Source organism: Rhinatrema bivittatum, chromosome 1 (assembly GCF_901001135.1).
Source record: "Rhinatrema bivittatum chromosome 1, aRhiBiv1.1, whole genome shotgun sequence".
Lineage (NCBI taxonomy): Eukaryota > Metazoa > Chordata > Amphibia > Gymnophiona > Rhinatrematidae > Rhinatrema > Rhinatrema bivittatum.
Window position 1 is genome coordinate 706,749,707 of NC_042615.1, and position 25,595 is coordinate 706,775,301.

Sequence of the window (25,595 nt, forward strand, 5' to 3'; positions counted from 1 at the left end):
CAATATGCATAACAACGCAACCAATCACCATAACCAATATATAAGACAACCTGCAACACAATGCAAAATGTAAACATTCACACTAAAATCCAAGATATACCAAAATATATCCCCACAACATCACATATTCACAACACCTCACATAATGTAACCACTAATTTACCAATACATACATAACATGGCATAACGCCGAATCCAACATAAAAATTTTTTTACATTACCAAACAACCTTGAAATTCAACATTCAATCAACCGTGCATACATTCAAACCCACTAATAATGCGCAACCACTTAAAACAGACCTGCCGATCAACCAAGCACACTCATTCAATACTCTAACATATCAACTATATACCAACTCATATACATCCAATAACATCCATAAAACTCCCACTCAACCACATATAATTAACAGCCAAACCCACTAAACACACACACCAATAAACCCCATACAAATGACCCACACCATTCAATCATAACACACACCATACAGACCCACCATTCGAAAGCCATAACTATAAAGAATCAAAACTCATTTATAGAAAGCTTCCCAGTCTACTCCCATATTCAGACCATGCGGTTGCACCGAACGCCACCAGAATATAAATTTCTGTTCCAATTTCCATAGGATACTGGTCAAATCACCCTGAACATTAGACTCAATCTGCGTAATAATAAAAAATGTTAATTGATCCACCCCGTGTTTCATGAGGTTCCAATGTGTCACCAATGGCCCTCCATCTTTTTTAACCCTCAGATTACTTTTATGTTCAATGATACGAGATCTAATTTGACGTTTCGTATGGCCAATGTATAACATTTGACACGGGCATAATATCCCATATATAACCCTCTTAGCCGAGCAAGTATATTCCTTATTAAATATATATGGGTCCCGATGCTTATCATATTGATAACTCTCTAATTGTAGTCTATTTGGACACACTGAACACCCAGAACAAACTTCATCTCTATCCACTCTCATCCATTGTCTATCCACCCTATCAGTGACACAAGACCTTAAGTTCCGACCTTTCGAAAACGTGAACACCGGGCGTTCCTCACAACCCGGGATAGACTTCAACAAATTCCAGTGTTTATTAATAATCTTTTGTATGGAATCACTTCTCGTAGAATATGGTAACACGCAGACAATCCTATCCACAGATTCTTTCTCAGCCTTCAACAATAAATTGTCTCTATGTGCATATAAACCGTGCTTAAAAGCGCGTTTAACTACTTTTTTAGGGTACCCCCGTACCAAAAATTTTTTTTATAGAACTTCAGCCTTAGTTCTATATTCACATACAGATGAACAAATCCTCCTGTATCTAAGAAACTGGCCAATAGGCACACTTTCCCTGAGTCTCCTCAGATGAAAGCTCCCAAAATGTAAAATGGAGTTCCTATCCGTTTTTTTACAAACACTGAAGTTTCAGTCTTACGATTAATACATCGTACTCTAACATCAAGAAAACTAATATCGGTTTCACTGTGATGAAAACTAAATTGGAGATTAACATCCGCTCTCGACCAAAGAGCGAAACTCGGCCAGAGTCAGGCAAATTTCAATAAAGGGCTTTTTCCATACACCGATCTTCGCTTTCTTTACTGCTATTAAGAGTGATCTCTACAGATTCGTTTTTTAAAACTAATTAAAGAACCTTTTTTAATGATCCTGCTTGTCTTGGAGGAAGGTCTTTTAAAAATCACAAGAAGTTTAGTGTTCCATGCTTGGGATTACTTTATTGAAATAAATCTTTTATTTACTTCCAATTGAATATCACATGGTTCTATTCACCAATGGAATGATCTCAATGCCTAGAACCAATCCAAAGAGAAGAATCAGATGACATATAGACCTTACTGAGGAATTATCTATTTTTTAAATAAAGAGCTCCATTCAATCTCCTTTTTAAGTCCTAGTATGTAAGATGAAAATCTATTTTTGTTCTAAACAAACAAGATGATGTTCTATGTTACATCCTCTCAATATATTAAGTTGATCTAACAAACCAGTAGAGCTCTTCAAAACCATGTCATTTCTCAAGACATTGTGACACCAAAGGAGTCTCAATTTTACCAGATGTTATGCAGCTCTTATGTTCAAGTCATGTGAGATTTAATACAGCATTTTGTTTTGCGAACAGATAAGAAGCTGCATGGGCACTGTATGATATACACAACAGGTAGAATGGCAGTTAGTAGAATGATGTAGATAATACAGTGTCCCAGCTACTGAGTGACAAAATGATTGGAATTCTAAAGTGTCGTGACAAAGTGAGTACGATCGCATCCTGATGGATCTTACAAAATCAGTTTTCATAATAGTACAGTTTAGTACTTTGACCACTGATAAAGCAATGGCATCAGTTTCCTTCTAGTAAATAAGAAAACAAAGTCTGATCGAGAAATCAACTTAAGACATCATAGCTTTAGGCTCATTAGAGTTGCTGGAGTGGATCTTTAATTTTAAATGAAACATGGACTATCATGGCAGCTCAGGCCATAAAACCCATCATGTTTTCACAGTTTTCTACCTGTTACAATATCAGAGCCTGTGGCAAACCCTCACTTAGAGTGATCTGTGATCTCTCTTTGTACAAGACATCTGTGTACAGCTCTGTACTCTGAATGTATGTAGTGTAATGGCATTGTGTATAGTAATGGCAGATGTCAATTTAGTTAGAATTCCCTTATAAATCTCACCCAATATAGTAACAGAGGAACTCTTTGTCCTGTTGTTTCTTCATAATATTACATTTGTTTATTTTTTTATTTATAACATGGAAACATACATATATAGTAACATAGTAATGAAAGCAGAAAAAGAGCAAATGGTCCATCTAATCTGCCTCTCCATGCAGGTTACTCCTAATTTTCTGTTAAGAGTTGTAAATGCCACTCTATGCAGTTTACCCCAAGCCTTATGCTAAGAGTAGTAATATTTACAATCAAAACCAAGCAATGGTCAAACCCATAACAAAATTACTGCTAGCAACATTTTTACTTGGTGAGCAGCTTTTTTGACAATTCAAATAAATAAATAAATAAAAAAACAAATAGACAAGATAGACTATTGCAGTGCCCTTCTCCTTGGCCTCCCCAAATCGACCACTAAACCACTGCAGATGATACAAAATGCTGCAGCGAGATTACTGACCAACACCAGCCGCGGAGACCACATCTCACCCATCCTCAGAAACCTACATTGGTTACCAGTAAATTTTAGAATCCTTTACAAATCAATCACCCTAATACACAAATCCATCCATCATCAACTCCAACTCGACCTTGAAATCCCCTTCAAACTACACTCCTCCAACAGACCAATTATAGATAATCACATATCATTAGTCGTCTTTTTTCTCACCTGGACGTAGAGGATTGAGGTCCTCTATCCTTTCGAACGAAGGACCCTGGCACTCACTGGTTAAAGCATCTTAAGCTCTAACCCAAATTCCTTTTGTATTATGTTTTAATTACCTCCTGCCTTTACCTTTCTTCCAGCTTTTAAGCTTCCCAAGTTTTTACTCCTTGTTAAATGTAACTTTGCCTTATTCACCTCTCTTGTTAATTACTTTTATTTATTGCTTCAGTTATACCCTTGTTTTATGTAAACCGATCCGATATGGTTATTACTATGAAGGTCGGTATAAAAAAGTTTTAAATAAATAAATAAAAATTCAGACAATGCTGCTTGAATGTGCTTTGCTTTTGAACTTGGCTGTAGAAGCAGTCTTGTGCTTTTTCCCAAATATCTATGTACCCTGGACTGTAAAAGTTGAGGCCCAGCATTGGCTGTCGTCTGAATCCAATTCCTCTTTTCCCCCTGCCGTCAAAGCAGAAAATGGAGTTGCAGTTACATCAAAAGCATCAAGGCTAATTAGTTAAGGGCAGTAATCCCCATGCCTTCTGTTAACAGTAATAACTGCCACACAGAGCAGGTTACCCCCATGCACCCTTTTCTTCATTTCCAATCTCTAGCCTTTAGGGATCTGCAATGTTTATCCTATGCCCGTTGAATTAGGTTACAGTTTTCGTCCTCGCCACCTCTTCTGGCAGGGCATTCCAGGCATCCACCATCCTCTCCCAAAGTAGAAAACTTGTCGAGAATGATACAAAGGGCAATATATTAAATAAATTAAAGAGAAGGAAAAAAGAGAAACAATACCTTCCTTTATTCTAACAGTTCACAAAAAGAGGCGAGAACCAATATCCAGTATCAGAAGAAAAAAACATATATGCAATTATTAAATCATACAATAGCTGAACGCAGATGAGATCCTCCTATATAAAGCAAGTGCAGTTCAACTTCACTGGGGAGAAGGTAGCCCTAAGGCAAGGAGAATCATCTTGACCTGTCTCTCGTCATTTATAAACTTGGCAAGCTGGGACAGATCACCTGAATTTCAACACACATTTCAGGGAAAATTCAGCTAATATAAAGCTCTCAGCTGCATTACCCAAGGTCTCATCATTAAAAATATTTCCTCTTAGTTTGTGCTGCCTTTACTACATTGGGAAATGTACAAACTTTCGTATTGAATAAGTAAACATATTCATAACAAAAGAAAAGCTTCAAAATACAATCTCTATCCAAATCTAGTACTAAACTTGCTATAAGGATTGATGGAATAACCTCCTCATCATCAGATTTTTCCCAATAGGCTGTTAAATTCAAAATATATAATGAGATTTGAGGAGACAAATCAGTTCCCTCAGGCTCTTTTCTAAATAGTGGAAGATAACACACTTTGGATATAGGAAGTAAAGTATTTTCTAGAATTTTGAATATTTCATAAAATATTTCCTTAGCATTTCCAGCAGAAAGACAAATGTTTTCTTCTGAAAATTTATAAACCTAATGCTTCTTCAACAAACCAAATTTTCCAATATTTTTAACTTATTCTGGAGAAATAAATGATCTTTAGAGAGAGACCCAACAGAGTCTTGCACCGCTATTAATTTAGTTTCCAAACTTTCAACCTTTTGAGTCACAGAAGAAATTTCTTTTGGCAAGTCTGTAGAGAAGAGGTTAACCCCCTGTGTTGATGCGCAAATTGCCCCACTTGTAAGGGTAGGCTTGTAATTGCTTCCCAATTGAGTTCTAAAATTATAGCTGGTGGTTTAGGAAAAGCAGAACCAGATACCACACCTTGTTGGTGTTGTACATGGGATCTTTATCTTTATTGTGATTTATGAATCTTCTATACCCAAAGTGCTAGGTGATGTACAAGCAAACATGCACAATTGCAAGAAATTTATAACACATTGTAAAACAGAATAAAAGTTGTCACAGACACTGAAACCAAGTAAAAAAAAGTTTCATATAAGCTTGCCTGAACAAAAAATTTTCAACAGATTTGAAGGTCTGTGAACATGTCAAAAGACGCACATTCTCTGGCAAGGAGTTCCATAGTACTGGGACAGAAAAAGCTCTCTCTCTCCCTCGTCTCACTATTATGCACCTGTCATAAGAACATAAGAAAATGCCATACTGGGTCAGACCAAGGGTCCATCAAGCCCAGCATCCTGTTTCCAACAGTGGCCAATCCAGGCCATAAGAACCTGGCAAGTACCCAAAAACTAAGTCTATTCCATGTTACCATTGCTAATGGCAGTGGCTATTCTCTAAGGGGTAGATTTTCAAAGGGGTACACGCATAAGATACGTGCGTACCCCCCGAAAACCTACCCCAAACCCCCTTGCGCGTGCCGAGCCTATTTTGCATAGGCTCGGCAGGGCGCGCAAGCCCCGGGATGCGCATAAGTCCCGGGGCTTGCCGCGCCGGCGTGTGTAAGTTACTACTGCCCGGAGGCAGTAGTAACTTCTTTGATAAAGGTAGGGGGGGGGGTCTAGATAGGGCCGGGGGAGTGGGTTAGGTAGGGGAATGGAAAGTGCGGGGGGGGGGGGGGGGGTGTAGAAAAAAAGTTCCCTTCAAGGCCGCTCCGATTTCGGAGCGGTCTCGGAGGGAATGGGCAGCGCACGCAGGGCTAGGCATGCGCATGTTGCACAAATGTGCACCCCCTTGCATGCGCCAACCCCGGATTTTATAAGATACGCGCGGCTACGCACGTATCTTATAAAATCCAGCGTACTTTTGTTCGCGCCTCGTGCATCTACCCGTTCTAGACCTCTCATAATTTTAAACATCTCTATCATATCCCCTCTCAGCCGTCTCTTCTCCAAGCTGAAAAGTCCTAACCTCTTTAGTCTTTCCTCATAGAAGGGGAGGTGAAAGAAGCTATTTTAGCCAAAAGATCTTCATTCAAAAATTGGAAGAAGGAACCAACAGAAGAAAATAGGATAAAGCATAAACGTTGGCAAGTTAAATGTAAGACATTGATAAGACAGGCTAAGAGAGAATTTAAAAAGAAGTTGGCTGTAGATTCAAAAACTCACAGTAAAAACTTTTTTAAATATATCCGAAGCAGAAAGCCTGTGAGGGAGTCAGTTGGACCGTTAGATGATCGAGAGGTTAAAAAGGCACTTAGAGAAGATAAGGCCATTGCGGAAAGATTAAATGATTTCTTTGCTTCGGTGTTTACTGAAGAGGATGTTGGGGAGGTACCCGTAATGGAGAAGATTTTCATGGGCAATGATTCAGATGGACTGAATCAAATCACGGTGAACCTAGAAGATGTGGTAGGCTTGATTGACAAACTGAAGAGTAGTAAATCACCTGGACCAGATGGTATACACCCCAGAGTTCTGAAGGAACTAAAAAATGAAATTTCACACCTATTAGTAAAACTTTGTAACCTATCATTAAAATCATCCATTGTACTTGAAGACTGGAGGATAGCAAATGTAACCCCAATATTTAAAAATGGCTCCAGGGGCGATCCGGAAAACTACAGACCGGTTAGCCTGACTTCAGTGCCAGGAAAAATAGTGGAAAGTGTTCTAAACATCCAAATCACAGAACATATAGAAAGACATGGTTTAATGGAACAAAGTCAGCATGGCTTTACCCAAGGCAAGTCTTGCCTCACAAATCTGCTTCACTTTTTTGAAGGAGTTAATAAACATGTGGATAAAGGTGAACCGGTAGATGTAGTATACTTGGATTTTCAGAAGGCGTTTGACAAAGTTCCTCATGAGAGGCTTCTAGGAAAAGTAAAAAGTCATGGGATAGGTGGCGATGTCCTTTCGTGGATTGCAAACTGGCTAAAAGACAGGAAACAGAGTAGGATTAAATGGACAATTTTCTCAGTGGAAGGGAGTGGACAGTGGAGTGCTTCAGGGATCTGTATTGGGACCCTTACTTTTCAATATATTTATAAATAATCTGGAAAGAAATACGACGAGTGAGATAATCAAATTTGCAGATGACACAAAATTGTTCAGAGTAGTTAAATCACAAGCAGATTGTGATAAATTGCAGGAAGACCTTGTGATACTGGAAAATTGGGCATCCAAATGGCAGATGAAATTTAATGTGGATAAGTGCAAGGTGATGCATATAGGGAAAAATAACCCATGCTATAATTACACAATGTTGGGTTCCATATTAGGTGCTACAACCCAAGAAAGAGATCTAGGCGTCATAGTAGATAACACATTGAAATCGTCGGTTCAGTGTGCTGCGGCAGTCAAAAAAGCAAACAGAATGCTGGGAATTATTAGAAAGGGAATGGTGAATAAAACGGAAAATGTCATAATGCCTCTGTATCGCTCCATGGTGAGACCGCACCTTGAATACTGTGTACAATTCTGGTCGCCGCATCTCAAAAAAGATATAATTGCGATGGAGAAGGTACAGAGAAGGGCTACCAAAATGATAAGGGGAATGGAACAGCTCCGTTTCCTCTTACCGCCGGTAAGAGGAAACCTGTTAAACATAAAAGCGGAGTGTATTCGTTTCAGTCTCTGAAGCAGCGATGCGAAACGCGCGTCGGACTGGACTTTAAATTTCCTTGATACCTTGAGTTATACCAAGGAAGGTATTACCCCGATACAGAATTTTACAAAAAAAAAAAAATTTGAAAAAAATACCAAGAAAAAAACACGCAAAAGAATAAAGGACTTGGGCCAATGATTAAACACGACCTGAAGCGGCAAAACCTTAAGCTCAAATATGCTGGTATGCCCGCAGGTGTTATGATGGCTCCATAAACAATAGCACATTAAGAAAAATCATAGTTACATGACGTCTTTCTATTGGTAATTGAAGTCTCCCATTATTACTGCACTACCAATTTGGTTAGCTTCCCTAATTTCTCTTACCATTTCACTGTCCATCTCACCATCTTGACCAGGTGGACGGTAGTATACCCCTATCACTATAGTCTTCCCCGACACACAAGGGATTTCTACCCATAAAGATTCAATTTGTATTTAGTCTTTGGAGAGGTGATATCTAGAAGACTTCTCTGTGACTTAAGAGCACAGTTTGGATTGTATACCTACAGCAGAGCATTTGTCCATGGAAAGGAATCAAGCCTCAGCAAATTATGAACCAGCATTACAATCTCATACTGAATTTTCCATTGACCTGGCAACCTGTCCATGTAATACTGGGGTAATGTAATTTCTCATACTGTTCCTTGAGGTAAAAGTAGTCGAAAGCTGCAATGCTTTCAATGAGGAGACAGGAAGACCACCAGACAAAATTGCAATAATCTAAAAGAGGAAGAATTAATGCCTATACCACTGAGTGGAAATCAGACTAACCAAGCAGAGGCTTTGAGCTGCAGAGATCCCTTAGCTTAAAGAAAACAGATTTTACAACTAGAGTCTATCCAAGCCCTATGACTCTTAACATGAGGAACAATTGGCAACTGAACATTATCAATGGCAACTGAAGTTAGTAAAGGGCCAGTGTTAGGATGTTGCAAGGTAATTATTTCAGTCTTAGCGAGGTTAAGTGCATGCTTATTATGAAAAAGCCAATGCCTAACTGTAGATAAATATAATATTAATAATTCAGATGCATCAGACCAAGTAGGTTGAGCATGGACGGCGAATTGTATATCATCCACATAAATTCTGTAGCCCACACAGAACCCAGCTAGACATTATCAGATAGGTGCCAATGATCCAGTTGCTGCTCCTTGATCTTTCTGCCTGGACAGGCCCTCCATCTACTCTCAGTTCCATGGGTTCAATCTCTCCCCCCAACAGCAAATGTCTCCCATACCTAGGAATCTGATGATGTTGTCCCGGGCTGGATTGTGATGTCATCCACTCATGTTGAGAATGCAAAAAAGCTCTTCTTTATCATCCACTGCTTGCAATTGCGGCTATAAAGGAGCTGAATGCTGCTCCTAGTTTAAGGATGCCTCTGTTCTCAGGTGTAGCCGGCAGCAATTTTTCCCCTGTCGGTAAGGCCCTGGATGTCTCACTGGAGCCCTGCAGAGGATCTTCTGCTCACGGTATGAGGATTTGGCTATCCATGGGGCCCATTGGCAATGGTGTTGCCAACATTTCCAGGAAGGTGCGAGCCTTCCCTTTTCATTTCCCCATTGGCAGAGGATAAAATGAATAGAGGAAAAAGCAAAACTTAGAAAAGGAAAAAACAATTGTTAGTTCAGAGTATGGCTGTATGCAGCCATCTTGGTTCCTTTAGCAGACTAATATTAACGTTTTATTCACATTGCACCAAATTGGTTGGACTCAGTACAGCTGTCACAGAAAGAAGAAACAGACAGAGGAAAAAGTCCTCATTTGCTTCTCAGTTCTTAATACAAACTTCTTTTGCTACTGAGTTTCTCCTTTCTTAGTTCTTTCTGCTACCAAATCCTCATCCTCTGCTTCAGGGTTCCTCATTGTAAAACTTCTGAGTTTTTCATCTTCTTCGTTCTCTGTTGACACTTGCTTTGTTTCACCTTGCTGTTCTCACTTCTTTGTTCCTTTTTCCTCCTAGGTTCAGGTGATTTCTTTATACTAAACTTGCAACGTTTTCTAATAAGATATTATTAGTTACTGGTTGTACTAATCAGCTAATCCATAATCTAAAGCTAATTAGTACAGAGGACATCATCGGAGTTTTTGTCATAGAATAAGGGACTTTCCATCATTCATACAAATGTCACCATGACTGGGGCGGGGGGGGGGGGGAGGTGTGTGGACAGCAGATGTGGACAACTCAGAAGCAAGACAAATGATTTATATTTACTGAAGGTTTGGCTTCTAGCATTCTTTTTTTTTTTTGTTCTTTCTCTTTCATGGCTCTAATTCAGTTAACCTTATCACTCTTTCAGGAATGTCATAAGACAGTTTGGCAGTGTTATCAGATTGTCTAAGGGCAATAGCCTACAAAAGTATGATACACCTGTGCTGTAATGTCCATTTTTACTGCATAGTAATTGAATTTAGAAAGAAACTAATAAACTGAGTAGGTGTTGCTGGAAATACCAGGTGAGATACACAGGCATCTCATTTATTTTAACAAAGTGACTTTTACTACTGGGAGGCCATTGTAATAACATTGAACCATTCTGAAGTGTTACCTGTCAAATGTAGCCTAAAGAAAATACATTATGATTAAAATGTGAAAACGTTTTCAAGGACAAAGTGTTTATAGAGCAAAGTTCATTCGTCTTCCTAATGTAACCTCTATATCTTAAGTGCTTTAAGAGAATCCTGTCTACAAAAGCAGCTGTATTTGAACAGGATTAACTGGTGACCCATCTGAAGTGGTTAATTACTTTGATTCCTAGAAGACCTCACAAGAAGCAGGAGACGAGGGTGGCGGAACGAGACGCTTGTATTCCCAACTTCACTTCCAGTTAATGAGACTCTGAGCAGTCCCCAGCGGCAGAAGAGATCAGTAAGCATTGAGCGATTCGTGGAGACGCTGGTAGTGGCAGACAAAATGATGGTGGGATACCATGGCCGTAAAGACATTGAGCATTACATTTTGAGCGTAATGAATATTGTAAGTTTGACACCTCACCCTATCATTAAAACAAAGTTTTCCTTTCAGCATAAACAATGAATAAAACTCGATGATCTTAAAAGTCAAGATAGTAACTTCCTCAATTTTTCCTTTGCACATTGTGCAAAATGCAGTTATTAACTGCACTGAAATGCAAATTATGATTAAGTAGATGAGGGAAGAGCAAACTGTTGCCTTTTCATAGTCCATGAAACATGTTATGGTCCTTAGAGAGTTAGCCACTTCATCCCCTTATTATGAGCTCTGAGCATTGAACAACTATGGCTTTTTTAAGTTTACATTTTATTAACATCTAATATTTGTAAAGGTGTATACAATATTGCTATATAGCAGCGTAGAATATTCACAGTTAACAACAAGAACTGTCATTTTTTTGAAATTCAGACTTGCTGTTTGATACCAACAAGAGTAAAAGATTCTTGCAGTAGATGGTTCAATGGTTCATGGTAGAACATGGTCAATGCACAAAGATAATGCATTTAAAGGAGCATAGTAAATTCAATTACTATGCAGTAAAGCAATAATCATGCTTTGTCTATAATCAGATGTATAGTTTGAGGTGATAACCACATGAGTGTGCAATCATATTGGGACCTATGCAATAAAGTTTAGCATACATCGTAAAGACCTTTTGTGCATGCTAAAAATAGCTCACTATACAAGAAGGCCTTATTGTGCATGTTAAAATGATCCCCCGGTAAGTGCCAGAATTAGCGCTTACCTGCATGTAAATGAAGGAACATCATGCAAATGAGGCTTTAGCAGGCCCATGGGAAATAGTATGGGATGAACCCCTTAGCTGCTATTTACTGTGGGCTTGGTCAAGGATAAAAATTCAACATCTACTTCTGACCGAGTATGAAATTTTTACCATACACACTAAGGTTCGAAATCCTGTGTGCTAACCATAGGAGATTTCTTCTCCCCCTAAATTCTGCTGCAGAGAAAGAGATCCCTTTCTTTTAAGCAGCATTACATGCCCCTGTGTTGTAGGAAATCCCCCCAACACAGAATCACACGTTATCTAACCCTCAGGCTAGGCATTATCCACTCTTCCATTCTCTCTTCCCACATCCCTAGCATCATTATTTTCCCTTTCCTCCCACCACCTGGCATCACCATCTTTCCTTCCTTCCCTTCTGTACTCCCTTGGCAGCACCATTTCTCTTCCCTCCCTCACTCCCTGGCAACACTACTTTCCTTCCTACCTCCCTAGCATTACTATCTTTCCTTTCCCACTCAGGTTTATCTCTGTCTGGCAAAATAAATGGACTGAGCAGGGCTCTTTACCTGCTGCTGCTGCTTCCTCCTCTGCTGGCTTCCTGCTGAAGCTGGAAGCAGATGGGGGTCCCTTAATATTGTGAGATTGCCAGCTCTGTGCAGCTTTGACTTCAGCAGGAGGCTGGCAAAGGAGGCAGCAGCTAATGAATAATGCTCGTTGACTCCTGCTGCCAGTAGGATGCCATTGTGTAGCAGGCAGGGGGAACGAGAGAGAGTAAGACTTTGCTGCCAGCAATGGTGGCAGCTGTGAGCCGCTCCTAGCTTCTGTTTGCAGGGTGGGTGTCACACTTTTATAGTACCCCTGAGGTTCCTCAGTGTACTGCAGTGCCCTTGATGAGAACCTCTGCTCTTGGAGGTGCTTAACCATATATGGTGAAGTGCTTCCTTATACCATCATTCGGCTGTAACTCTGATGTCCCTTCTGCCTTAAAGATACTGCCCCTCCTTGCTGGAAGCTCGCAAGCTTAGAGGGATGGGCCGCTATGTGAGAGCCTCAAGAAAAAATGTCTTAGGGAGGAGAGGATGAATATCGGGAGGGGTGACAAAGTGTTCATGGTGCACTGATGGTGATGGTGAAGTGATACCTATTGAGAAGGAGGGGTGATGCTATGCTGGGGATTTTTAGCCGCCCCCCCCCTTCAACCTCTGCATCACAGGAAAAATGTGGGGGATTGAGTGTGGTCGAAAGGGGACCACACTCTTCAGTGACGTGAGAGAAGAGCAAGGTGAAAGGGCACAGGGGATTTCAGATTGTAGCTAATATGGGGACCAAGGTAATAAGCTGCGTGTTAAAACTGTGCGCTAAATTCAGTTGCTGTAGGTTAAAGTTATGCTAATGCGTCAGAAGTTAAAAAATGCATAGAAACTTGAAAATATTCCTAAATACGTGATTCGTATACATAAACAATGTTTTCTGCATAGAAAATCCCAATTACAGATTCTGGCACTAGAACTCTTATCTTCTGCCCATACAATAGTCCAAGAAACTTTACTCTGCCTCAGACTAGGAGTTAAATTGCCAGTGCAAAGAAATTATGGGGCTAAGCCTATGTACCTTTCTGCATTAGGGATAATAGCTTATACCTTCAATAGCAATGGGTTTCCATGTGAGGGCACTAATCAATACCCATAGTTTAACTTGCACATTATTTGTGTGCAAAACCCCTTGCTGCATTGGCAGTAAAGTTTGCACACAAAAAAAATGTGCATACACCTGCAGGTCAAACTGTGCTCTCCATTGAGCGCACCTTATTACATTGGCCCCATGGTCATTAAGAAGGCAATAATTGAAGATAAAACAGTGTTTTCCCAGGGAAATGGGCTCTTTGATTATTGTCTACCCTATATGTGAGTAAAAGGATGTATATTTTTGGAAAATGCGCATACTTTTATCTGTATTGTGTGGAGACATTCCCAGTGTGTGTGTGTATGTGTGTGTGTGTGTGTGGGGAGGGGGGGGAACTTAGAGAACAGAACAAGGCTTGTAGTTGTGATTATTCACATCTTTGTGCATTGTTTTTTCCAAAAAATTGACCTGCAGAGAAAATGGATACAAATCTCTGTGGGTATCTTTTCGGTAGGCAATAATCAAAGCAAAACTACTGGCATAGTTCTGCTGTGATTAATCGTGCAAACTCCACAGCCAAAATAACACATGGAGTTTGCACCATCCTGGACACTTTTGAGTACTAACCCCCAAATGTTTTTGTGTTAATGTCCACACTAGTATCTTGGCCATGCTTTTGAGAGCACATTTTAATACAAGCTTGCTAACATTCATTACATAGCACATTAAGTGGGTTTTAACATGCATGTAGAAGTTTTATGGTCTTGCATTCTAAAATGTTTTTAGTACGAGTTTTATTGCAAAGTGCCCACTCTTATTACTTTCCATTTTCAAAACTCCACATCACATTTTCTTTAATCAATAATCATCTGTTGTGTTTCACGGCTTGTGGGAGGTCCCATTGAGCTGCGCTACTCACTCTGACACCTTCCCTTCCGACATGGTGGCATACCACCATCCCCATCGGCATGGCAGGACACAGTCAGCTTTCCCTAGTTTGTGCCGACACTCTCAGATTTAAAAGACCAGTGGTGGAAAAACCCCTGTGGTGCCCTTAAATGACGTCACCCACCTGCTCATATATAAGGCAGTCCAGATGCCCTTTAGATGCCTCAGCAATGGGTCCTCCTACATCTCTTAGTGCATGTAGTCTCTTTTTTGACTGGGTAACCAAGGAATTGGATCAAGGAAGAGCACTAGATGTCATCTACTTGGATTTCAGCAAAGCTTTTGATACGGTTCCGCACAGGAGACTGGTGAATAAAACGAGAAGCTTGGGAGTGAGTGCCGAGGTGGTGACCTGGATTGCAAATTGGTTGACGGACAGAAGACAATGTGTGATGGTAAATGGAGCCTTCTCTGAAGAGAGAGCGGTTTTAAGTGGTGTACCGCAAGGATCGGTGTTGGGACCGGTCCTGTTCAATATCTTTGTGAGCGACATTGCGGACGGGATAGAAGGTAAGGTTTGTCTTTTTGCGGATGACACTAAGATCTGCAACAGAGTGGACAAGCCGGAAGGAGTGGAGAGAATGAGACGGGATCTAAGGAAACTGGAAGAGTGGTCGAAGATATGGCAGCTGAGATTCAATGCCAAGAAGTGCAAAGTCATGCATATGGGGAGTGGAAATCCGAATGAACTGTACTCGATGGGGGGGGAAAGGCTGATGTGCACGGAGCAGGAGAGGGACCTTGGGGTGATAGTGTCTAATGATGTGAAGACAGCGAAACAATGCGACAAGGCGATAGCAAAAGCCAGAAGAATGCTGGGCTGCATAGAGAGAGGAATATCGAGTAAGAAAAGGGAAGTGATTATTCCCTTGTACAGGTCCTTGGTGAGGCCTCACCTGGAGTACTGTGTTCAGTTCTGGAGACCGTATCTACAAAAAGACAAAGACAAGATGGAAGCGGTACAGAGAAGGGCGACCAGGAAGGTAGAGGATCTTCATCGGATGACGTACGAGGAGAGATTGAAGAATCTAAATATGTACACCCTGGAGGAAAGGAGGAGCAGAGGTGATATGATACAGACTTTCAGATACTTGAAAGGTTTTAATGATCCAAAAACAACGACAAACCTCTTCCGTAGGAAAATAATCAGCAGAACCAGGGGTCATGATTTGAGGCTCCAGGGAGGAAGATTCAGAACCAATGTCAGGAAGTATTTCTTCACGGAGAGGGTGGTGGATGCCTGGAATGCCCTTCCGGAGGAAGTGGTGAAGACCAGAACTGTGAAAGACTTCAAAGGGGCGTGGGATAAACACTGCGGATCCATAAAGTCAAGAGGCCGCCAATGAAGAGTGGGTGACTCGCCAGAATGATGGCTATTGAGTCAATACCCTTATTAAATAAACATACACATGCTTACTGTGACTCCTACATCGCTCTAAGCTTCAACAGCAAGAGGTAATGGAAAAAAGGATTTGCACTCACAAAGAGGGGAGTAGCTGGCTTGTTACGGCGGTTACTACCCCAAACCAAATATGCCTGATACTTCACTTTCAATGCATATACAGCATAGCTCTCTGCTTCAATGACAGGGGAGAAGAATAACTGATACTTCACACATCCAGCAGAGCTCTCTGCTACAACGGCAAGGGAGAAGAAAAAGGGTTCGCACTCAAAAAGCGGGGAGTAGCTGGCTTGTTACGGCGGTTACTACCCCAAACCAAATGTGCCTGATACTTCACTTTCCATGCATATCCAGCATGGTTCTCTGCTTCATCAGCATGGGAGAAAGACTGATACATCACGCATTTCCAGCATAGCTCTCTGCTTCAACAGCAGGGGAAAAAAAAAACCAAAACCAAAAACAAAAAACTGATGCTTCACGCATATCCTGCATAGCTTCAACGACAGGGGTGAAGAAAAAAAGGATTCGCAATCACAAAGCGAGGAGTAGCTGGCTTGTTACGGCGGTTACTACCCCAAACCAAATGTGCCTGATACTTCACTTTCAATGCATATCCAGCATGGCTCTCTGCTTCAACGGCAGGGGAGAAGAAAAAAAACCAACAAGGGCTGTACAACATAGTCTAGGTAAAACAAATAAGCATGGGTGTAGCTTGCTTATCGTGGCGGTTACTGCCCCTACTACCCCTAACTAATCAAGCTAGATATTTCACTTGGATGCAGCTCCATCACTGCTCTCTACATTAATGGTGGGGGTGGAAGGGGAATAGAACCAAGAGCTAAGAGAAACAGATAAGAATGAGAGAAAAAATGTGTGAGGCTTGCTGGGCAGACTGGATGGGCCATTCGGTCTTCTTCTGCCGTCATTTCTATGTTTCTATGTTTCTAAGTTTCTATGTTGCTTCATGCTTGATCTGCCCAGTCTGTACCTGCTTCATCTACCCAGCCTGCTCCAGCCCTATCCATCCCTCTCCTTCTCCCTCAGATGGATATCTGGTTTGACCCTTTGCCTGGACTCTCAATTACACCTGACTGCTGCCTGCCTCTGACCTCAGCCTGTCCTTGGACCATGTTACTAGCCATTGCCAGAGACCTTCACATAAGTCCTGCTGGCCCTGGCATCCTAAGACCAACCCAAGGGGAACGAGGGCTGGTATAGGTGAAACTCCCTCTTGGACTCTGATTTGCCCTGCTGACGGTGAGAACCTGTAAGGTTCCTCTCTGCAGGTAGACTCAATCTCACTCCAGTCCAAGAGTCTATTGACGCAACATCCTTGGTAGTCCTGGCATAATCCAAGCGTAAGTGCCCTGTTGAGAGCAGACTATTAATATTAAAAATAAAATATTAGTGTGGTTTATTTTAAAGATTGTGTAATATTAAGAAAAAAACATTCAAGATGTGTTGTATTGAAATATAGGCTCCTGTTCAAGTCAGACATAGGAAACTATGCTTAGCGTGCATGCTAAAGCTATTTAGTAAGGATTTGAATCGTTTTTATAACGAATTGAAATATCCTATGATATTTCTTAATTCGTTATATATCGGTTGAAAATTGAAATGAACATTTTCCCCCCAAATTTTCGTGAAAATCCTTTTTTAGGGTTAGTGCGCGCTAACCGTTTATATTTGTTATTTTTTTGTTACGTTTTGTTATTTTTCGTTAGTGCGCGCTACCTCCCGTTAGCGCGCACTAAGCTGAAACACAAGTTTTCACAAAATAAAAAATGCCGATCCGCGGGGAAAACGAGATTTTCCCGTGGCCAGACAAACCCAAAAAGCGCAAACGATTGGGCACCCAATTTACATCCCTACTAATTAACATTCCCCAAAAAATAGTCTGCTGTGCTCAAAGGCCCTACCTTGGATGTTAAACTGGTCTGAAAAGGCATTTGCTTGCATGTGCATGTTAATGAGTAAGGTCAAATGCAAATGAGGCTGTAATGGATGTGTGCTAAATTGCTGTGCAGCATGGCACGCTCTCCTTCATGCACTATTTAGCACACACTTGGTAAGGACTAAAATTTAGCACTAGACTTATGAGCTTTTTAGCTCATATGTGATTTAAAGTGCTCAGCTACCAGGATGCTATGGGGGTTTCTGATGGAGAAGATGGAGCTTTTAAAACGGGAGATGTCAGAAGTGTGGAGCAGAGAACAGGGGAAATAGAGGGAACGGTAGAGAATGAAGTAACGTGATAGTGGCAAGAGGAAGAGATGCCAACAGACACTTCAGCACTTCCAAAAGAATTCTACATTTACTTAGTAAAGAAAATATATTTTCAAACGAATGGTTCATTAATTAACCTGTTTCTCAGACATTGTTTTACCTGAACTTTGAGTAAGGCACAATTTTGCAACTAGTGCATATAAGTAAAGACTCACACACAAGTTCAAAGCCACTGTCATGGTTGTGCTGAAATGTTGCACTGCAGATGTTCTGTATCCTGCATGGTCTCAGATGGTATAAACAGCCTGTAAGACAGGTGTTGCAATGTAGCTGTTGCTGATGGATGCTCCTCACAGACAGCAATGAATGAAAATTAGGAGGGATTCTCATTAAGCAGTCTCTTTCAACCCAAGGTTGGACCCTCCTCTTCAGCTTTTTCTGGTCTGTAGGCCTCTGAGATGGCTGCTACCCAGTGGTGTGGATGGAGTTGATGATGAAGGGAGGGAGGACATAGCTTCAGGGGATGGAGCATATAATGATGTTGTCAGTCATTTGAACGTGTTTTACTGGCTTATGGCGATGACTGTTTCTCTTGTTGCTGTGATTAGTCTATCCAAAGACATTTGCAGGCATTCTGAGGTTTCAGCATGTGCAACTGTCAATATGCTATTGCTATTCTAATGCTACAAGGTGCTCACAGAAGGGATGGTTGGATGCCAGTGTCCTTCTAACTCAGACTTGGCAGATTTTCCTCCCTCGTGTCAATGGGATGGATGTACTGGGGCTGGCCGAAAAACCGTCGGATAAAAGTCCTTCTCCTCCTTTCCAGAAATCCTTTCCTCTCCTGAAAGACCACTCTCTTCTTTCACCTCCTCCCTTCAGGTCCAGATGCTGTCCCGTTTCTGCCCTTAGCACTGACAACTAGCCCAATGTGCCAGGCTTACGTTTATACTGGTTTGAAGCATACCAGCTGATTCATGAGGAAAAGAGGACAGTGCATGCTCAGTTTAACATGTACATGCCATTTTTATAGCAACTTCATTCTGTTTAGCACACCGTTGCTACTGGTGCAGAAAGCCTGCAGATTTATGGGTTAGTGTGCATGCTAATAGTGATCATGCACTATTAAGGCTATTTTTTTGCACAGATGCAAAAAAAGTAGTGCACTGCATGTCACGTGACATTTTAGCATCCGCTTTAAATTTTCTAGCATGCACTGCTAAAATATTTTAGTGCAAGGTTTAGTGCATAGGACCCATACTATTTGTCGGTTGCATTTTCCTATTTACAATGGGGCAGAATTGAAAATAATGGGGTTTGTTTGCATGATTGCCTTCCACACAGCCCGTGACTGTAACTTGAGCTGACAGCAGTTCTTCTTTAAGAAACAAATAGACCAAGACAAACCAAGAGATCTTGAATATAAGTGCTCAAAGGGAAGGAATACAAGTAACACGAGAAGAAGCAAAACTGTGGCAGTGTTAAAAAGAGGGCAATGTTTTTGATGCTTCTTGTCTGACTTTGTGCCTTTTCTTATTTTCTGGAGGTCAGGTTGCCAAACTTTACCGTGATTCCAGCCTAGGAAACGTTGTGAACATTATAGTGACTCGTTTAATTGTTCTCACAGAAGATCAGGTAAGACTGAGCTCTAATGCCAGAAATCCTAAATTCTTAAAAGTACAGACTGCCACAGTGTAGGCACTGTTTATAGAGGCCAACTAATTATTACATGGAGGGGTTGTATTTGAGTATATAACCTCAGCACTGTAAGTGTTTTCCTATATCCAGTAAGATTAAAATAGCGTAACACATAATTTATCATATAGAGGGTACATATCTGTAGCTTTGTATGTCTAACTTACTGATTAACTTGGAAGGATCAGCATGCTTTTGAGGAGTTGTCGTTTTACAATTATGGTTTTATTTCTGTTATTCTACGCTGATAAACTAAAATTGTTAAATTGACGTAATCATTCTTACAGTTGGAACTGAAAGATTGCCTCTTAAGTAATACACTGACTGAGCTCTGGGTCAGATTTTATAGAGATAAAAATTGGCAAGAAGACATTATTCCTAGAAACCACTGCTTCTAATTATAGTCCCATTTTAGTCTTCTAAAGGCTTAACAAACTGACCTTAGTAATTTGTTTGGAATATTTCTGGTATGCATGTTGTATTGCAGCCAAACTTGGAGATAAACCACCATGCAGACAAGTCCCTCGATAGCTTCTGTAAGTGGCAGAAATCCATTCTCTCCCAGCAAAGTGATGGAAACACCATTCCAGAAAATGGGATTGCCCACCATGATAACGCAGTGCTTATCACTAGGTATGGTTTGTGTCTTTTCCCCCCACACCCTTTGATTTTTCCATTCTTTTTCTCTTGTATCTGCTTATGTGTTAAACTCCTGATTAAGATGCTCCAAAGAACAGATAGGCCTGTTAGGTTAAAAAAAAAAAAAAAAAAAAAGAGATAGTGAAATGTTTAAAAAAAAAAAATAGACTGTGTCTCTGTCAAAGAAGAACTGAAGTTGTTCAGATAACATAGCAAGAGTCAGTCTGAAGGCACTGTGTGATTCTGTCTGGGTAATTTTTGCAGTAACCTTTAACGTGTTGCAGTCAGCTCCACAGTTCATTTGAAGTGGTCTGCTAGAGATAAGTCACTTTTTGCAAAAGTGAGGTCCTGGTGCTGCCCTGTCTGAGCCTGCCCTGCGACTCATATGTCAGCTCACTGCTTTACAAATCGCCTTTCACTGCTCTGTACAACTGCAGGAGGGCTCGGTTTGCTTCTGTCAGGCGCTGCCATCGCTAGACAATGCCTCCCTGTCATCGGCTCATGCAGAGCATCGCTGGAGTTCAGCATTCTCTTGCCGGCTGCTTTGGTCATTACCGGAGGGCCACCTTAATAAACTAGGCATTTATTCATCAACACCTCCCCCCCCCTCTCCCGAAACAATTTCCAGAGAAATTATGATTCAGAATAAGAGAAACATGGCCATCCAGATACATGAGAATCAGCGCGATGAAATGAATGTGTGAAAGTTGCAACATGAACAAACAAGCAAAAGCAGCGAAAGAGATGTTATAGTACATGCTTATTTATTAAGTAGAGCTTAGCTTGCAGATTCTCATTAGATATAGTTTTTTTTTTTTACTGTGGGGTGGAAGGTTTTTAAATAGTGTGCCATTGGATATCCCATACTATTTATCCAATATGAACAACGAGGTCCATATTCAGCCACTGGCTGGATTATAAAGTTACCAGAGAAACGTAGCTGGCTAACTTTGGAGGGATATTCAGCAGTGCAGTCACACTATTAAATATAAATGGCTATCTTAAAGATAGCCAGATAGGTTTATCTGGCTAACCTTAGGACACCTCTGCGGCACAACAGGAGTTAACCAGATATGTTATCCAGCTAAGTCTGAATATCAGAGTTAGCAGGATAACTTACCTGGCCAACCTAACTCCTCCCAGAAAGGCCACTGAAACACCCCTATGTTATCCAGCTAAATTTTAGATGGATAAATGCCCAAAATATTCAAAAGTCAGCATTTAGCTGGATAACTTGTGAGTTATCTATCTAAATGCCTCTGAATATGGACCTCTAAGTGTCCTATGTTAATAATGAAGCTATAAATGGGGGAGGAGAAACAGAGGAGAGAATTAATGTGAGTGGTAAGGGACCACCTTTCTCATCAGTGATGTTAATGGGGCTTCAAGCATGTTTAATATTCATTTTAGGACTGTGAAGTTGTGCTGTTGTAAACATTCCCCTTGGTATGGTAGGTCTGCTGCTCCATGTTTGCAGACTGTAGGAGTGGATCAGAATTGCTTTCAGATAAGGGTACACCTGTAAAAGAGTTTTGCAGCTTTTGCTGTGGGAGCTTTAAACAATGCTAACAATGTGTTCCTTTGACAAGATAAGGCTTGTTGAACTCCAGGGCTAAACAATTGGAAGCTGTCTTCTCTCTCATTGCTTTCCTTCTGACATTTCCCTGTGAAATCTTGCACTGTGCACACCTCTGTTCAGGACCTCGATATGTTTTTTGTGGCTGTATACTCATACCGACAGAGCATTCACAGTACCACCTGTCACTTCCAGCTTGTTTTCCTTACAAGATGTATTGTTTGAAAAAGCGGCAGCCTGAATCCTGCAACTGAATGTGACCAAAATGTCTTTCCAAGCCGCAGATGGCCTGTGTTTATAAACATTTGCAGACCGGCGGCTGAACAGAGCACAGTGCAGGCAGCAGCGGGACTGTTCGTGGCCTGGCACCAAGTAAAACATTTTACTAGGCAGTCATCGCCTCGTCCGCATGGTCCCTCGTGTCATAAGTGGTGCTCTCTCCATCTCTACTGTCCCTGTTCTACAGTCTGGTGCACACAGAGATTCAGCACTAACACATCTCTGTCCTTGTGGTGGGCCAGGCAGTCCCCCGCTGCCCTGTGCTGCTGGTTGTTGTCATTGTTTCACCCAGATCTGAGATAGGCAAAACTGGTCCATGAATGCCATGAGCAGGCCAGGTTTTCAGAATATCCACAATGAATATGCATGAGATACATTTGCAGGTACTGCCTCCATGGTATGCAACTATAACTCATGCATATTCGTTGTGGATATCCTGAAAAATCAGACCTGTTTATGGCTTTTCAGGTCTGGAGTTGCCTATTCCTGGCCTAAATAATAAACCATTTGGACTAAGATTTTTTTTTTTTTAATTATTTAGAATTTTTCAAAAAATTACAAGAAAGCAAGTGTTTTTAAGAAAACAGCAGCAAAGAGAATTGGTAACAAGAAAATCTTTGATCTAAAGGTAGTTTTTTTAATTGCAAATTAATCCACAAAAATAGGGGGGAAGGAGAGATGGAAGAGAGAAGAAACCAACATAACAATGAAAGGGAAATAACCATAGATGGGGTGACTATAACAAATCCAACAGGCGGACAGATACTAAACCTAGGTAGTCTGTTTTCCTGGAGAAGATGATACAATCTTATTGGCCTAAAAAGCTAACAATCAAGGGGGGGATTTGTGTCAAAAAATGTATTGTACTCCTCTGAATCTAACAACAAACTTACAAGGACATGGTAGAATAAGTGGCAACACATTAAAAGAAACGGTTTTCTTCTTTCTTTGTGTGCCACGAGCTGCATCAGGATACATACAAATTTTAAATTCCAGAAACTCAACATCTTTATATTTAAGAAACATCTTAAGCAGCCACTCTCCATCTGAATCCAAAGCTAATTTAATTAACAAAGTTGCCGAAACAGGAGCCTCAGAATCTCACCACTCTAAAATAGCAGACAGATCGAGGTAATCAGAAGAAACTGGAGCCTGTCTACCCTCAGAAGTACCAGTTTTACCCTGAGGGAGATAGAATTTTTTTTTAATTGGTGGAAAAGATGTAGGCGATGCTTTCAACACTTCTAAATAATATTTTTCAAATATCTCATAAGGCAAAACAGAAACTGTGTAAGGAAAATTAATCAATCTCAAATTTCTAGAGCGAACCACGTTCTCCAAGTTCTCAAGTTTATGAAGATTTACATTGTCTTTGACCAATAATTACATATTAAGTCCCAATTGCTTTATCTGATTTTGTTGGGAAACACATTTCTGAATCAAAAGATCAATCTGTTTCTTCATTCTCTTAGAATCTGATGTTATTTTCTGGCAGTGATCCAGAACTTGTTTAATCTGAGCAGTCAGCGAAGTCTGTTGGGCTGCTATAGCCTTCCAAACTGTAACAAAATTAATAGATTCAGGACACTGAAAAACACAGGGCTCCATTAATTGCAAACCTCCATCATAGCCCAAGTCCAGTTCCAGGTACTACACCAACTGGCATTACTCTGGTCTCCGAAAGCAGTAAATCCTCAATAGCCAAGGGGCACCGAGGACACACTGCCTGACCCAGCTCTCTTTCCCTCTATTCATGCAGTTGGCACAACGTCATCTATAGTTGACTGCATCGAAGGGCTGATGGGGAGACTGACAGAATCTCCAACATTGACAACATTCCCAACAAAGATCGTCCCGACATTAATACCATTCCAATCCTCTGGACCCAAAGGTGTCAATAGGGCCATGAGGGGGAATCTGTGGTTTTAGAGGGGACTACTCGCAGTTTCCCTTCTCACTTCACCAAACTGGTAGGCCACTGATCTTACTCAGACTCCGCTCCAGCCCCAGCTTCACTTAGGGTGTCATATTTGCTCCTCCCCGTAAGATTTTTGTTGTATCCATCCTAGGTTACCTCTTCTTCTTTTGTACCATTCTACTACTATTTTTGTTGTAGCACTGGACCTCTTGTATAAAGGAAGGTGAAATTCATTAAAGCACTGGACTTTCTGTGTATACATTTAGATATTCAGAATAAAACGGCTAATTAAGTTAGCCAGATAAAACTAATCTGGCTAACCTACATGGGATATTCGGCAGCATGGCTATGCTGCTTAATATCTCTGTGTTTGGTGCTACATATCCGGATAACTTATATATGGCTAAGATAGACCTGATCTATGGCAGGTCTGAATTTTCCGGTTAACTTAACCGGATAAGTCAGAATATCAGCACTTATATGGCTAAGGCCCTGATGCATTAAATAGCAATGCTTTTATCGTGAGAGGGGGTCCCACTATTGAGGAGGGGGGGTGTTTGTCACTATGATTGTGGGGCCCCTCCCCCAAAAAGCATTGGGACTATACAACACGTTCTTTTATCTTGCAGCCAAACACCATGGGACAAAAGAACACAGTGAATGGCCCTTTAGGCATGATGACAGCTCTAACCTCAAGGCCATCGCCTTAAAGGGAGGGCTGCTTAAGAAGTTGCCCGTTGAAAAACAAAAAAGGTTGAGCAGGGGTAAGGACTGATACTGGCTCAACCCGGGACCGCCAATTGAGGCGGCTCTAACTCCTCAAATAAAAAAAAGTAAGCATTGGGAGTGGAGGACTCCCTGAACATCAACAAGGGCTTTTGATATTTTTGGGGGAGAGGGAGAGGGAGGGGGAGTACCTATACTGAACTTCAGTGGTTTTAAGTTGAGGGGGGAGGGGGCTGCTGGGGACACTTTACAACAATAAGATAATTTCGCTATTGTGGGGGGTCATCCTGAATCTCAATGACTTTTATGTTAACATTTTAGGGGTGGACGGACCATCACAGCACACGACATTTAAATTTTATGAAATTTTGAGAATTTGGGCCACCTAAAGTGGCAGCCCTATGTTGAGCCGGTAGTCAACCCTGAGCCCCACACAACTTTTCTTTTTGCTGTGGCTTTCTTGGGCCTTTTAAATATAACGTGGGAGCCTCGGGACCCGCGCTTGGGTCTCTGGGCTCCCGTGTCACATTTACCGCTTTCCCAGTAGGAGTTATGTTATTGCGGCTGACCACTTTCTTGGTCGGCCATGATAAAATAGTAACATGAAATTGCCTATTAAATGACAATCTTTCAATTCATTTTCATTATTTATGCATGCAAAGCAGGTCATTGTAATAGGGGAGGCAGCCTGGGCGGGGCCATGTATAATGTCACATATATTGTACGATATCACCATGATAGTGCTCTGTCATGCAATATATGCTGTTTAACATGTTAGAACACTACCATGGCTTGATGAATCTCCCAGTAAGTTAGCTGGATAAGAAGAGCTGCCTCGATCCACCCACTGCCCACCCACAGGAAATCTGTCTAACTACTTAGCTGGATGTGGCTTCTCGGCTAAGTGGTGACTGCTGAACGTAGCTGGATATT

General features: G+C 41.1%; 1 protein-coding gene across 1 annotated transcript in view; it reads left to right on the forward strand.

The window, feature by feature from the left end:
- Nucleotides 1-25,595, forward strand: part of ADAMTS6 (ADAM metallopeptidase with thrombospondin type 1 motif 6) — an 894,781-nt gene that overhangs the window by 95,984 nt on the left and 773,202 nt on the right. The window contains exons 5-7 of the mRNA XM_029576285.1: nt 10,671-10,885; nt 19,381-19,464; nt 20,012-20,157. Of these exons, the coding sequence (XP_029432145.1) occupies nt 10,671-10,885; nt 19,381-19,464; nt 20,012-20,157 (445 nt within the window). The remainder of the gene's footprint in view (nt 1-10,670; nt 10,886-19,380; nt 19,465-20,011; nt 20,158-25,595) is intronic.